Here is a 13,899-nt window from a genome sequence, read left to right on the forward strand (position 1 = left end):
AGGAAAAACTTAGACATCAAAATAAATTATTCTACAAAATTGTCCTGCTATGCAAGAAAACTCTTGGGCTGCCAAGACTAACCCTCCTGAGGATAAGCTGATGAGAAAGCAGTACAACATTAATCTTATCTAATAATCTACCTACAAAATTCAGGAGAAATTTCTAAATTAAAACAGAATCATAGACTGTCAGAGCTAAAAGTGATCTTAGAAGTCATTTAGTACAACAATTTTATTTTACAAAATTAGAAACTGAGGATCAGTGAGGTTAAGTGATGTCCTTAAGGTCACATAGATAGGAGCAGAACAAGGATTAGAAACTTAGATTTCCTCACTTCTGGTTCAGAGTTTTCCAATGTCCATGCTATCAGAATCACAGCACAATGTGGTATATTTGGAAGGGCTTTTATCCAATACCTAAGTCAAACCTTTCATTTTACAGAAGAGGAACATGACAAAAGGGGATGTATCCTTTAAGGCTATACTACAGCTCAGTAGCAAAACTAAAATTAGAAACTAGGTCTTCCTATTTTTCAAATAGCACTTATTAAGCAACCATGCATCTCTGGTAGTAGAAGCTTATATATAATGTCTACTATTTAAATGAGAACTCCAAAAGGCCAAGTAACAAGCAAAATAAATGATGCTGACTAATTTGAAGAGACAATAATGAGGCTTTTTTTCAAGTTGGTTGAGGAAAATTGCTTACCTGTCATAAGCTTCTTTGAGATCTCTGGCCAACTTACACTTGGGAAGAATGTGATGAAATGGAGACTGTGGACCTTCGAATAAAACAAATCAATGAGTAAGGTTTTCAAAGTAAAACCTTTATAAAAGCAGAATAGGAATACTTAAAAAATTTTTTTTTGATATTTGTATCCTTAATTCTCAATGATTTACAGTCATAGTATTACAGATTTTAGAACTGGAAGGGTCATAAACATTTATTCTCTATTCTAACAGCCTCCTTTATGGACAAAGATTGAAATGGATACCGAGAGAATTGAAGTAGCTCACTCTTGTGTCACAAAAGTAAGAAGTAACATAGCTAGGATTAAACTGAAATTTCTTTGACTCTAAATGCAGAATATGTTCCACAGTCTAGTGAAAGAATTTTAAAAACAATTTTATTTGATAAAAAAATAAAATATTATTCTTCCTTATTGATGTGATCACTTTGAACCCTGAATTAAACAGAGATTAGAGTTCATCTGACCAGCATTTGTAAGTATTTCATATGAAAGACATGCCTTTTAAGCCCAGTAGCTGACCAATGCCCCCACAATGAGGCAGGCCACCAGAAGGGATATAACATAAAACAGGTGAAGCATAGGGCAGTCAACTAGACTCCCAGATGCCAACAGGGAATGAACCTGGCTTCCTTCCAACTACCTACTTTGCTACCTTCCCTTAATATCTTTTCTGGATAAAGAGTCAGAGATTTTCAGAAAAGAGAGTCCTGCAGTGCAAACTAGGATAGCCAGGGGTACCTGGGGCTACAGTGAAGCTTTAGCAGCATTGCCATGTTCATTTAAAACAATACCATTTATAGAATATTACAAAGACAATTTCATAAAACATGAGCACTAGAAGAAACAGCAACACATAGAGTACTTAGAATCTTTGAGATCACCTAGTTCAAGATTCTCAAATTTAAAGGAACAAACTGAAGCCCAGAAAAAGGAAGTGATTTGTCACTCTTATTGTGACAAAATATATCTGAGCATCTCAAGTTAGTGGAAAATAAAGCAAATAAAATGGTGCCTCAACCTTTTTTTCATTAATGTTATATTATATAACTATAACTATATAGATACATGAAGCAAATTCCCTCACATGCTATGGTTTTTATTTTACATAGTTATGACTGAAGGATACAATTTGATCTATGAATCCATACAATGCTAGAATATGTTCTAGAAGGGATATAACTGAATAGAAATTTTCTCTAAATGTTAATTTTTCATATTTGCTTTTCCATTAAAGGATACAACAGAGGTTTATCCAATTTTGCCAAGATGTAATATGCCAATATGGTTCAGGACTATACCACATTTCCCACTGTGGTGTGAAAAGCTATAGTACAGTGGCAAGATCCTTAGGTTTGGACTCTGCAGAGCTAGGTCCAAGTCCTAACTCTGCTAGATGTGTGACATGAAGTAAATCCCTTCACTTCATTTTATTCATCTATAAAATAAGAGTAACAATAATTATATTACCATCTCTACAGAGGTGTTATAAGGATTGACTGAGGTAAGTATATGTAAGCCATTATGTAAATGTGTGTTAATTATTATAAGAGTAGCAAATTTTATTCATTGCCCCAAGTCAATCTTTGAATGAATTATCTCTAAATAAGGAAAAAACACAAGTAGTTAAAAGGTTCCTTGCTAGCTAGCCCCTAGGAATCTTGGGTCTTAACCTGCTATTATCTGAAGCATTAATGTGCTAGCATAGTCGGAGTTTTAATCACTTTAGATTCATTCAATAATCTAATTGAATATTAGACTCAATATCAAAGTTGGAAGGGACCCAAGAGACCAAAGTGAGGGAATTAAAGTCCAACAAAAAACGATATGACTTGTCCAAGATCACATAGTCACAAAGTGGACAAAGTTGAGGCTTAAACCCAGGCCTAAATTCCAAATCTAGTGATTTTCCCCACTGTGCCACGTTGCCTCTCATTTTAGGAAATATTTAATCTAACCACTAAAAACCATCACACACATCTGATTTGCTCCTCCACCTGAGACCTGTCTTCTAGTTAAGAATTTCCCTTTAGGTCTGCTAGGGGTGGGAGACCAGAACTCACTGTCAGACATGGCAGACACTTCATCCTGAATGGCTAAGATCAGCTTAGCCTCCCTGGTCAGGTACTGGCAGCGTCTCTCTTCATGCTGCAACACGATGGCAATTCTACGTGATAGGTTATGCAAGCAGTTTATCACGGAAGGATCTGCATTGGCCTATAAAGTAAAAAAGCCACTGAATGGGAATTTTATATACACACTGTAATTATAAATAAAATGTGTGTGTATCATACAAACAGATATACAGATATATAAAAACATGTATGGAGGTGCATGTTGCCTTAAGTTATATCCTCCCTGGAAGCTGGTGATCAGTTCTTCACACTACATTTTAGGAAAAACATTGATGAGCTGGAACATGTGCAGAGAAGGGCCATCTGGATAGTGATGGGACATAAAATCAAGCAAAATGATGCAAGAGCCTACTGAAGTAATTTGTAGGGAAGAGCATTATTAATCCTAAAGCTGATATAAGGGAAGCATTTCTGAGATCTTCAAATATTTAAAGATTTCTCATGTGGGAAGGGATTATTTGGTTTGGACCCAAAGGGAGGAACTAGATCCAATGAAAGATCTGCACAGGCTCAGATCCAGTTCAATAGAAGAAAGAAATACCTAATTACTAGAGCTGCCTGAAAATGAAATGGGTTTCCTTGTTGGGGTCAAGAATTGTTCTTCAAACCTGGCTAATCACTTGTGAGGGATGTTGTAGAAAGTATTCTTGCTTCATTTACAGTTTGAGTATGATGATCTTTAGGGTCCCTTTTATATATAGTTACCTGTCTTGGAAACTCTGTACAACAGAAAATAATTACAGAATTACAATGCAACCTCTTTTTAATGTTGGTATAATTTTTTTTTAAATCCTAAAAGAGGCCTAATTACCTCTTATGCTATGATTTTTATTTTATAACATTATCCCTGAGGATATAATTTGACATATGAATCCATACAATACTAGGATATATTAGGAAACAGGATATATTACATAACTGAATAGAAATTTTCCCTAATGTTAATTTTTCATATTTTGCTTTTCCATCAAAGAATACAATAGAGATGATCTTACCCTGGCTTCACACAATTTTACCAAGATGTAATATGCCAACATGGTTTAAGACTATACCACATTTTCCACTATAGTGTGAGAAGCAGCTACAGTGTAGCAGCAAAGATCCTGGATTTGGACTATGCAGAGTTAGGTCCAAGTCTTAACTCTGTTACTTACTAGCTGTGAGACCTGGAGTAATTCCCTTCACTTCTGAGCTTCAGTGTCCTCATCTGTAAAATGGAGGGAATGATGCTCGTACTACGCCACAGGGTATTGTGAAGATAAAATGTGATCATGTATATAAAGTGCTTGGTAAGCCATAAAGCTCTATGCCTATATCCACTATTATTATTATTTCTCATTTGTAATTCATGTATGGTGAATTACAGGTATTTCTCAGTACTAAGAGATGTTTATTCATAAAAACCTGAAAACTATCAGCCTTGTACATGCCAGGGTGGGGCATCTGCTCCAGGTCAGACAGGGTGGAGACAGCAGCTGTTGAATGTTTGTGGAGATGCTTAAAGGACCATCAGGCTTTAGAGTTAACAGATAAATGAGCAAACTATGACTTAGGTTTTCTGAATGCTAAGGGTGCCTGCTGAGTCACTGGGAGTTGTAGAGTGGAGGGAAGGGAAACAAGGAGAAGGATGGATCCTGCTGATTATGACATTTGGGGCCTTCTTTGCTTTGCAACAGGTGTTCACTCTGTTTATCTGTCACAAGTAGCCACACACAATCCCCAAGTACAGTAAATCCTTCTGAGTCTGAACCAAATATTAATATAATGAACCCAGAAATTCCCTTTCTTACAAGAAATTATTCTCTTTTATATAATTTTAGGGCTATCAGTGCTCCCAAACAGCATCAAGTCACTTATGAAAATAGAGAATTATCAGGCATATGACATTTCAGAGTCTCAAAGGAAATAAACATCACAAATTAGTTGCCAGAAAATTTATCAAGAATTACAAACAGGCATAGCAATTCATCCCCACATGGCATCATTAAAGAGCACTCCATGACTACTGGTCCTTCAATGTGAGATAGACATTATTTAGCAATAATTTGTTATGCAGCTGGGATATCACTACCACCCTCTTTTAATAACTTTCTTCTCCATGTTATATGAATTAATTTAAATAGTATCCATTCTTTGGTTTATGGAGCTTAGAAGATAAGAATTTGAAAGACAAATCCAGTAGCCTCAAAATAAAATTAATATTTGTAAAAATTTAGAAAAAAATACCATAGCCAGTAAACCTGCATAGGAGAAAGTACATTTCTCATTCTGCTCTAATATACAAATAACAACACATTTCTGTAGCACTTGAAAGGGTTACAAACAGCTTTCCTCACAAAAAAAAAAAAAATCTTACAAAGAGGGTAATGCAAGATAATGAATCAAACCTGACAAATGAGGATAAGGAATACCAATAGTAAAATACCAGTAGGAGACAGGAAGAGAACCAGGCCGTTCTCTGCTGTATCAAGAGAGGAGTATCAAGAAGGAGAGAATGTTAGTCATGAAGGATGAAGCCTGAAGAATGAACAACAGTGAATCCCAAATAGAGTGAGAATGGATAGAAGCCAGAGAGTGAAAAAGTGGAGGTAAGGACACTGTTTTAGTAGAAAGTACACTGATCTTGGAAACAGGAGGCCTGAATCTGAAGAGAGACTGTGTGTAATATGCATTGACTAGCTACATCTCCTTGTGCAAATCAATTAATCTCATTCACTCTATTTCCTCAACTATAAAATGGAGATGATAGTATTTACACTACCAATTTCAAAGAACTGTTATAATGAAAGTTCTCTATAGACGTCACACTGCTACAGAAATGAGCTGTTAGTATTATAAGAAGCTTAGCAGTAAAGACTGAATGTCCACCTCACAGATATTATAAGGTGCATTACATTAAACACAAGAGCGCATTTCCTATGAAATTTGTGATCAGTGGGGTACTATATGATTTCTAATGACCTTTTGTGTGTGTGTGTGTGTGTGTGTGAGGCAACTACAGTTAAATAACTTGCCCAGGGTTACATAGCTAGCAAATTCTTGCTAGCTATGTGTCTAAGTGTCTGGGTCCTCCTGACTTTAGGCCAGTGCTCTATCCACTGCATCTTGTAGATGCCCTGGTAATATGATTTCTAATGGCAAAACATTTACATTCCATACGTGAATGGCAGCCTCCTTTACTATTAATCACAGAATCTTAGAACTAGAAAGGCCCTTTAGAGATCATCTGGTTCAGGCTCATCTTCAAGAAGGTGAACATCTAAAATATCAAGACAAAACTGTCTGGCATTAGTCCCTAAGAACTGAGATGTCAGACTCTCCTTTAGTCACTCGTTTTAATCTCTCATTCTGTTTAGCCTTAATGAGAAAGAAATCACAAATTTCTTCACTCCCAATAATTTGTATGTGATGATATGAAAAGTTACAAAGACTACCTTACCCTTAATGCAAATACCACATTAAAGAGAATCATTGTAGGCATCTCTCTTTTTGGAGATGGATCTGTTTTGGATACCTGTGAAATAAACAGAAGTCTATTAAGTAAATGAAATTACTTTCAAAAAACAAAGGAAAAAAATAGAGCAGGAGATAATCTGATGATGAATGGGACACTGATTGATAATGGGACACAATGGAAAAAGAAAAATGTCAAAACTGCAGTGGAACAAGGGAGCTGGTGAGAGATCACTGAAACCAGCCATGCTGTATCTGGACTATCCACTACTATATTCAACTGGTGAATCTATTATGGATTTGACATGGTACAGAACTGTGCTTTGATCACAACATCCACTTTACCACACAGACAGAACTTCCCTGACTTTGTAGATTGTTCTGGAGATACAATGAATGTAATACAATCAGATCATGTTTTGGATTCTTGTTGGTACACTGAGTATTACACTATAAATGTACTATTCCTATAAGCTTACCTGATAGCTCAATCCTCTATCACACTTTATATTTGTAGGGCACTTTACATTTCTATAGCACTCTTTTTGTGCATTATTATATCTCTGTAAAAGATCTTGTTTCCTCTTTAATACATAAAGAAACTGAAGATCACAGAGGGCAAGGACTTTGCCCAAGGTCAGATAGCTAATATAGTTTAAAAAAAAAAAAACAAAAAAAAAACAGGCCTATAAGATAAGAGTCTTCAGGTTCCTAATTTGTGTCTTTGCCTCTCCACCACAGTTCTTCTCAAAAACATTTAGATTACAGAATATTATGAGAAGAGATCTTGTAAATTATCTAGTCCAACTGCTCATTTTTAAATGGGGAAACTGAGGCCCTGAGAGATTCCTCAAGTGACTTATACAGTTAAAAAAAATTGGCTGATGACCAAGCTGGGACTAGCTATCCGAGGCTTCTCCACTACACTACCCTGCTGTATCCAGGTCACTACAACCACCATAATAATGTGGACAAATCCATCAAACATGATCGGATTATCTTTATTTAGAATTTTATGTCTCATACATTGAAAAGAGCCAGGAAGAATTACTGAATGACAAAGATTTTAAAATAAGTTTTCTGCTCAAATACAAGTCTGGCATCAAAATATCATACAATCTTAAAGGTCAATGATGTCAGTCCCTTCATTTTACAGATGAAAAAACTGAGACACAAAGCCATTAAATGACTGCTCTAACATCACACAGCTAGTAAACATTTGAAGTACGATTTGAACCTGACTGCAGGCACTTATTAAATAATGTATATATATATATATATATATATATATATATATATATATATATATATATATAATGTCTTATGTCCTCTAGTTCAACTGTCAACTCCAAGAGGACAAGGATAATACCTTATTTAAATTCATCTTCCCTAACATAACAGGCATAGAGCCATGGCTATAAAACTACCCTTGGAGTTAGAAAACTCTGTTCAAGTCACATTTCTGACATACAGAGGCTGGGTGACACCAGACAAGTCACCTTATTTCTCAGTGCCCTAGACAACTAATTCTTTAAGTTGCAGGAAAGATGCCAATCTGCGTTGGTAGAGAAATTTCTTCAACTGTGAGTTATAACAGTGAAATTACAAGTATATTCCCTATCCCATGTATAAAATAGGGCACCGATATAAATATGTAAAACTAAAAGTTATTCTCCTAAATAAATGGTTAAAGGAATAGGAAGTTTTCCAAAAATCAAATGCAGACTAATAAGTTATTAGTAAGAGAAATGCAAATTACTATAACTCTCAAGGGTTCATCTTGCTCATTAAATTGGTAAAGATGATCTAAGACAGAATTGCTCAATGTTGGAGGAGTCATGGGGAAACAGTCTCACAAACACACTGTCACTAGTTGTGAATTAGTCCAACCATTCTAGAAAACTATTTGGAATTACATAAAGAAAGCAAATAAACTTAATTCTTATGCTCTGATTCAGTCATCCCACTATGACATAAATCCAAAGGAAGTTAATTAAAAAAAACAAGGGTTCCATACACAATAAAATATTACTAGCAGCACTGTGTGGAAGTTCAAAGAAACAATATAAAAATCCACTGACTAGGAAATGTGTGAACAAACTGTCATTTAAATATAATGTAATGTGCTATAAGAAATGACAAATATGAAAAAAAAAACTTAAGAAGACTACTCTGAACAGAAATAGAAAAAAGAACTAAGCAAACAATATATGCAATGATTGCAATAATATTAAGAATAGCAAAAATGTTGTGAAACCCTGATGATCTGCAATGCCAATCTTGGTCCCAGAAAAAAAGAGCAGGAAACACCTGGCTCCTCCCTGGATTTAAGTAGTTTGCCGATATAGAATATTTACAATCAGAAGAACTTTGTTGACTGGGTTTTAATTAATTTTTCTTTTAATGAGGGATGAATCAATTAGATATAGGAAGACTGAAAAATGATTCTTTTTTTAAAAGAACATACAATTTATTAGTTGGAGAAATTTTTTTAAACTATGCTAAGACAAAATAAACACATAAATGAAATCTGACGTCATTAGATCTTAAAAAATAAACTATACCAAGAAAAATAAATATGTAAATAAAATCTGAATTAAATGGATCTTATTAAAAAAAATATATATATATATATATTATGATCATTCTTATACTTTCCTTATCTCAGTTATTACCAGTTCTTATTGCCTCAGATAATTGAAAATTCAAATATATCACTGATAGTTTACAGATGTATAAAAAAAGGAAAAAGAATGAAAGATAGAATTAAGACAATCTTTCAGGATAGCAGCAATGGTGTAGTAGAAAAACCAATGACATTAGAATAATGAGAACTGGATTCAAATCATGTTTATGATTTACTCATTGAGTGACCTTGGGCAAATTAATATACTTCTCTGACCTTCAATATTATTTACATGGGAATACTATATTATCAACTTTGGTTATTATGAGGATCAAATAAGATCAAGTACTTTGTAATTTATAAGGAACTATATAATCATAATTATAAAGCACTATTCATAAAGCACATAATTATAAAGCACTATTCATTAGATCTTTGATTGTGTAAAAGTCAGCACATAGCAGGTGCTTAATAAATGTTTCTTGAACTAAATAGGTCCTTTATCATTTTTCTACATCTCACCCTCAACCTGTACCTCTACTCTAATCCTTTAACTCTGCTGCTCTTGACTACTAATCACCATTTGTCCCTAAACAGAAAAATCACTGTAAGGGTCCAGAGGAGCCAATTGGCATCTGCCAGGCAGATTTATTTTAGACATGGCAACTTATTAGAAATAAAATGGTCATTTTCATGGTCAAGTGCTACCACAAGGTGGTACAAAAACTCTAGCACGGCCATAGAAGGCTTTTTATCACATACTGCCAGACAGAAGCAATGAAACTTTTTTTCTAAGAAAAGATAACTGTAAACAAAACACACCCTCCAATTTTTGAATCATCAGAGGAAGATCATTCTCTTGGTAGAATTTCATCAAAAATTTGTGACTAGATGGGACACTTGGTGATTATTCATTCACCTGTGCACACTTTCTGATGGGAAGTGCCCAATCATAGAAGCATAGACTATAAGAGCTGGAACTATACTTAAAGATCAGTCTAAAGAGCTTAACTGTTTTCGTGCTCTGTATTCTCTTGACAGTCTAGTGAAACCTATGAGCCTAGCATCATAAAAAAAAGTTTTTAAATGCATTAAATAAAAACCTATTATAAAAGAGATAAAAATAATAATTTAAAAAACAAGTTGAAGGACCTTAGGTTAATAATTCCTGATCTAGTCTAATTCCCTTATTGTATAAATAGGGAAAGTATCCCAGAGAGGGAAAATGACTTGACCATACTCATAAAGTTACAATTTATTGTGTGGCAAAACTGGGACTAGACCTTAACTTTCCTGATTCTGAGTCCAATAAATGCCCAGAACCTTTTACCCAACCTACATAATTCTTAAATAAAAACAGAGCAGAAGAAAGATAGAATTAAGATAACCAAATTGAAGATGATCCCCAGAGGTAAAAATTGAAGTTATTAAACGACTTCTTCTAAGCTACATTTTTAATTTCTCAAAGGCCTTACCCAGTGCTTTATAAACAGTGCTATTAAATGCCATATGAAGTGAACTTACAATGAACCATGTGATCTTTATAACTCTGCTAATTTTCAATACTAAAAATAAATGTGGTTTATTTTTAATTCCTGCAGGTTAGATTACAAAAACATTTTTCTAATAAATAACATTTATTTAGATTCTCCTCACTGCTTACAGGAATATGGTCTCTTAATAATAAGAGAAATGCAAATCGAGAAGAGTAATTGTTGAAAGGACTGTGGAAAGACAGGCAAACCAATATTCTATTGGTGAAGCTATGAAATGGCACCTTTCTGGAAAGCAATTTGGAATGCTAGTACACTGACTAAAATGTCTTTATCCTTTGACCCAGAGCTTCCATTGCTACAAATTCACTTTGAGGAGGTCAGTGATAAAAAATCCAAAATACACCAAAATATTTTATAACAACAATTTTTGTGGTAGAAATGAATCAAAACTTTGACAAAGTTAAGTGGACATCGTTTGAGGACAGGCTAATCAAATTATCATCAGGAATATAATGGAATATTATTATGATGTAAGAAATATGACTATAAAAATGCACAGAAGCATGGGAAGCCACAAACTTATATAAAGCAAGCAGAAATAGGTAAACAAAGACTGTAACAATGAAAAAATGTTAAGAACAAAGAAATCAAAACAGAATGCTGTAAATTATGAACAAACAGCCTCAGACATATGAGAATGCATATCCAACCCTTTTTTGCAGAAATGGAGGACTGTGAATGTGGAACAATGTAAACTTGGCTGCAGTATTGGTTAGTTCTGCTGAACTGTTTTGTTTTGTTTTTTCCTCTTTTAAATTTTTTCTTGTAAGAGAAAGCTCTCTGGGAAAGGGAGAAGGGAAAGACAGGAAATGAAACTGATCCAAAAAACAAACTATACCAATATAATTAGATATTTGTTTTTTTAAGGTGGTTCCTCAAGTATACTGGACTTGAGAGGTCAGCAAACCTGGATTCAACTTTCTGTCTGCTTTTTGGGAAGTTCTTTGTCAAGTCACCTAAAGTCTGTGTACTTTAGATATATTATTTGTAAAATGAGGGATTATATTATCATTCACAGAAATGGCTTCAGAATGTTCTGAATAACTAGTAGAATGACATAGCTACATCAAAATCTATTTTTTATGATCTTTTGTGCTGTTGACCATACCTGTCCCAGAGCATGCTGCAGAAGTGTGGGATGACCAACAAATCGCACGTTATCAATCTTCAGCTCAAATTTCTGACCACACATATCAGACTTAGTTGCCAAAATCGTTGCTAGAATTACATCTGAAAATCTTCAAAAAGAAGATGGAAAAAAAATTACAATAATAATTGATAGCACCATAACCCCAACTGCTTCCAAAGGGAAAAGGCAGACAATAATAAACTGGAGCTTCATTTAGTTTTTATTTTATTAAAGTTCCAATTAAATTGCCCAATTGTTAACTTTATTGATTTCCAAGGATCCACCTTTTAAAAGAACTTCCCTAAGATTATATATTTCAAATCACCACAATTATAAGATGAAAGATGCTAAGAAGCAAGGATTGTAGGCACATGCTGCCATTTCATGACATGCTTTGTGGAATACAGGAGAGAAATATAAGTTGCAGTTTGCTTTTTTTTTAAAAGGTAAAAAAAAAAAAATTTGGAAATAGCCACTACTTTGCTAGAGCTACATGTTAATATAGTACTAAGCGATTATTTACTGATGCAGCCTTTTGCTCAAGCAAATGAAGAATAGGTATTAGCCACTGTGGGATTTTCATAATTTTTTAAAAGAATACATGAAAACCACCTCCTTTCTCCCCACCTGCAACACTCAACTCAGCAATAAATTTCAGCATTCCTGAATGAAGAGAATTGAACCATTTGATATTCAACATTATAGTCACACTTTGCTAAGTATTAGTTTAATTTTTTTCTTCACAAATAATATAATATAATGAGAACATTTTAATTTTTGTTATTATTTTGTAGCAAATTATATATGCATATATGTATATCTATATAAGCAAGTTCACATATAGATATATAGCATGTCTGGATTGTATATTTCTTTCTTAATATTATACATAATATTTGTCTTAATATGTATGTCACTTTCCCCAATTCCCTAATGCAAGGATTACAGATAACAGTATCACTGAAAGAAATGAGGGTAACTTATGGGTGTGTCTACTATATTCTTTTATCTTTTGTAGCCCAGACCGCTAAAAAGAATGTAGGTCTTAAAAATAGGAATGCATCTTTGTATAATTTAAAGAAGATAAAAAATAATATTTCTGTCAGTAAAAACCTCTGTAGTCTGGGCAAGTTGAAAATCTCTATATGTAAAACTGGTTTTATTAAGGTCAAATATATTCTTGTTTCTTTTGAAATACTAATATCAGACTGTTTGGGGGGAGACAAATACAATACTGGAAAGAACTACAGGTTTATATAGTCCAGTTGCCAGCCCCAGGCATCTGAATCATCAGAAATGAATGATCATAAAATCCATTTTTCCCATAGAATCCATTTTTAAAGATCAATACAATACTTTTGGTGAAATGTTAATAACTGTCATAGTGTACGATTTTATAGATTTGGCTCTAAAAGGAACCTAAAAACTCCGCTAATCCAATATTCTCATTTTACATGTGAGGAAACTGAGTCAAGGGAGGTTGAGTGACTTGTCTAAGGCCACCCAGATAATAAATGACAGTTAGAACTTGAATTCTGATCTTCTGACTCCAAACCCAGCATGAAGTATCACTGTACTATTCTTCAGAGTTGTTCTGTCCCTTTGAACATTGCTTTTGTGATAGAAAAATCTACTGGATAGATTTTACCTGAGGTTTGGAACTGATGTTTTATTTAGTTTGGACTACTTCTACAAGTTAAATTGTTTTATAATAAAAAGGATTCTCAATTCTAAATCAATGATTCATTTATTTTAAGCAAATATCTTTACAATTTAGACAGTTCTCAATGTGTATATATATAAAATGGGATGTTACCTATATTCAGTAGAACATAATCTCTCTACCTATGAATAATATACGGAAAGAAATGTAGCAAGTAGGACAATTGCTCAAAAATTCTTTTCATATTTAGGTCAGTCCTGGCCTACAGCATAACAGGTCTAAAAAGTTTTCAAGGACCTTCAGAAGATCAGATAAGTTCTGGAAGCACTAAAAGTCTGGGTTCCCTAATGGCAGATCTGAGGTTGTTTTGGAGTGATCCTGAACTGCTCACGGGTTCATCTATAACTGGAAAGATCAGAAATATAGAATTAAGTACTAATATTTATTTCTTTCACCATCAAATGAACCAGACAGAATTTCCACATGAAAATACTGAGTCTTTGGATATGTTAAAAAAAAAAAAAAAATGGTGAAAATTTGCAAAGGAACAAAGCAAAACACCTTTCAAGGTCAGAAAGCTTTAAGGGC

General features: G+C 33.9%; 1 protein-coding gene across 8 annotated transcripts in view; it reads right to left on the minus strand.

The window, feature by feature from the left end:
• NPRL3 (NPR3 like, GATOR1 complex subunit) overlaps positions 1-13,899 on the minus strand; it is an 80,069-nt gene that overhangs the window by 51,344 nt on the left and 14,826 nt on the right. For 7 of the 8 annotated variants that reach the window (XM_031945675.1, XM_031945674.1, XM_031945673.1 and 4 more), the window contains 4 exons: positions 11,628-11,757; positions 6,324-6,398; positions 2,813-2,966; positions 710-782 (listed from right to left, as the gene is read on the minus strand). In XM_031945675.1, the coding sequence (XP_031801535.1) occupies positions 710-782; positions 2,813-2,966; positions 6,324-6,398; positions 11,628-11,757 (432 nt within the window). Of the gene's footprint in view, positions 1-709; positions 783-2,812; positions 2,967-4,038; positions 5,868-6,323; positions 6,399-11,627; positions 11,758-13,899 lie in introns of those variants that run through there. The other variant, XM_031945679.1, reaches the window with a different exon arrangement.

This window comes from Sarcophilus harrisii, chromosome 1 (assembly GCF_902635505.1).
Source record: "Sarcophilus harrisii chromosome 1, mSarHar1.11, whole genome shotgun sequence".
NCBI classification, from domain to species: Eukaryota; Metazoa; Chordata; class Mammalia; order Dasyuromorphia; family Dasyuridae; genus Sarcophilus; species Sarcophilus harrisii.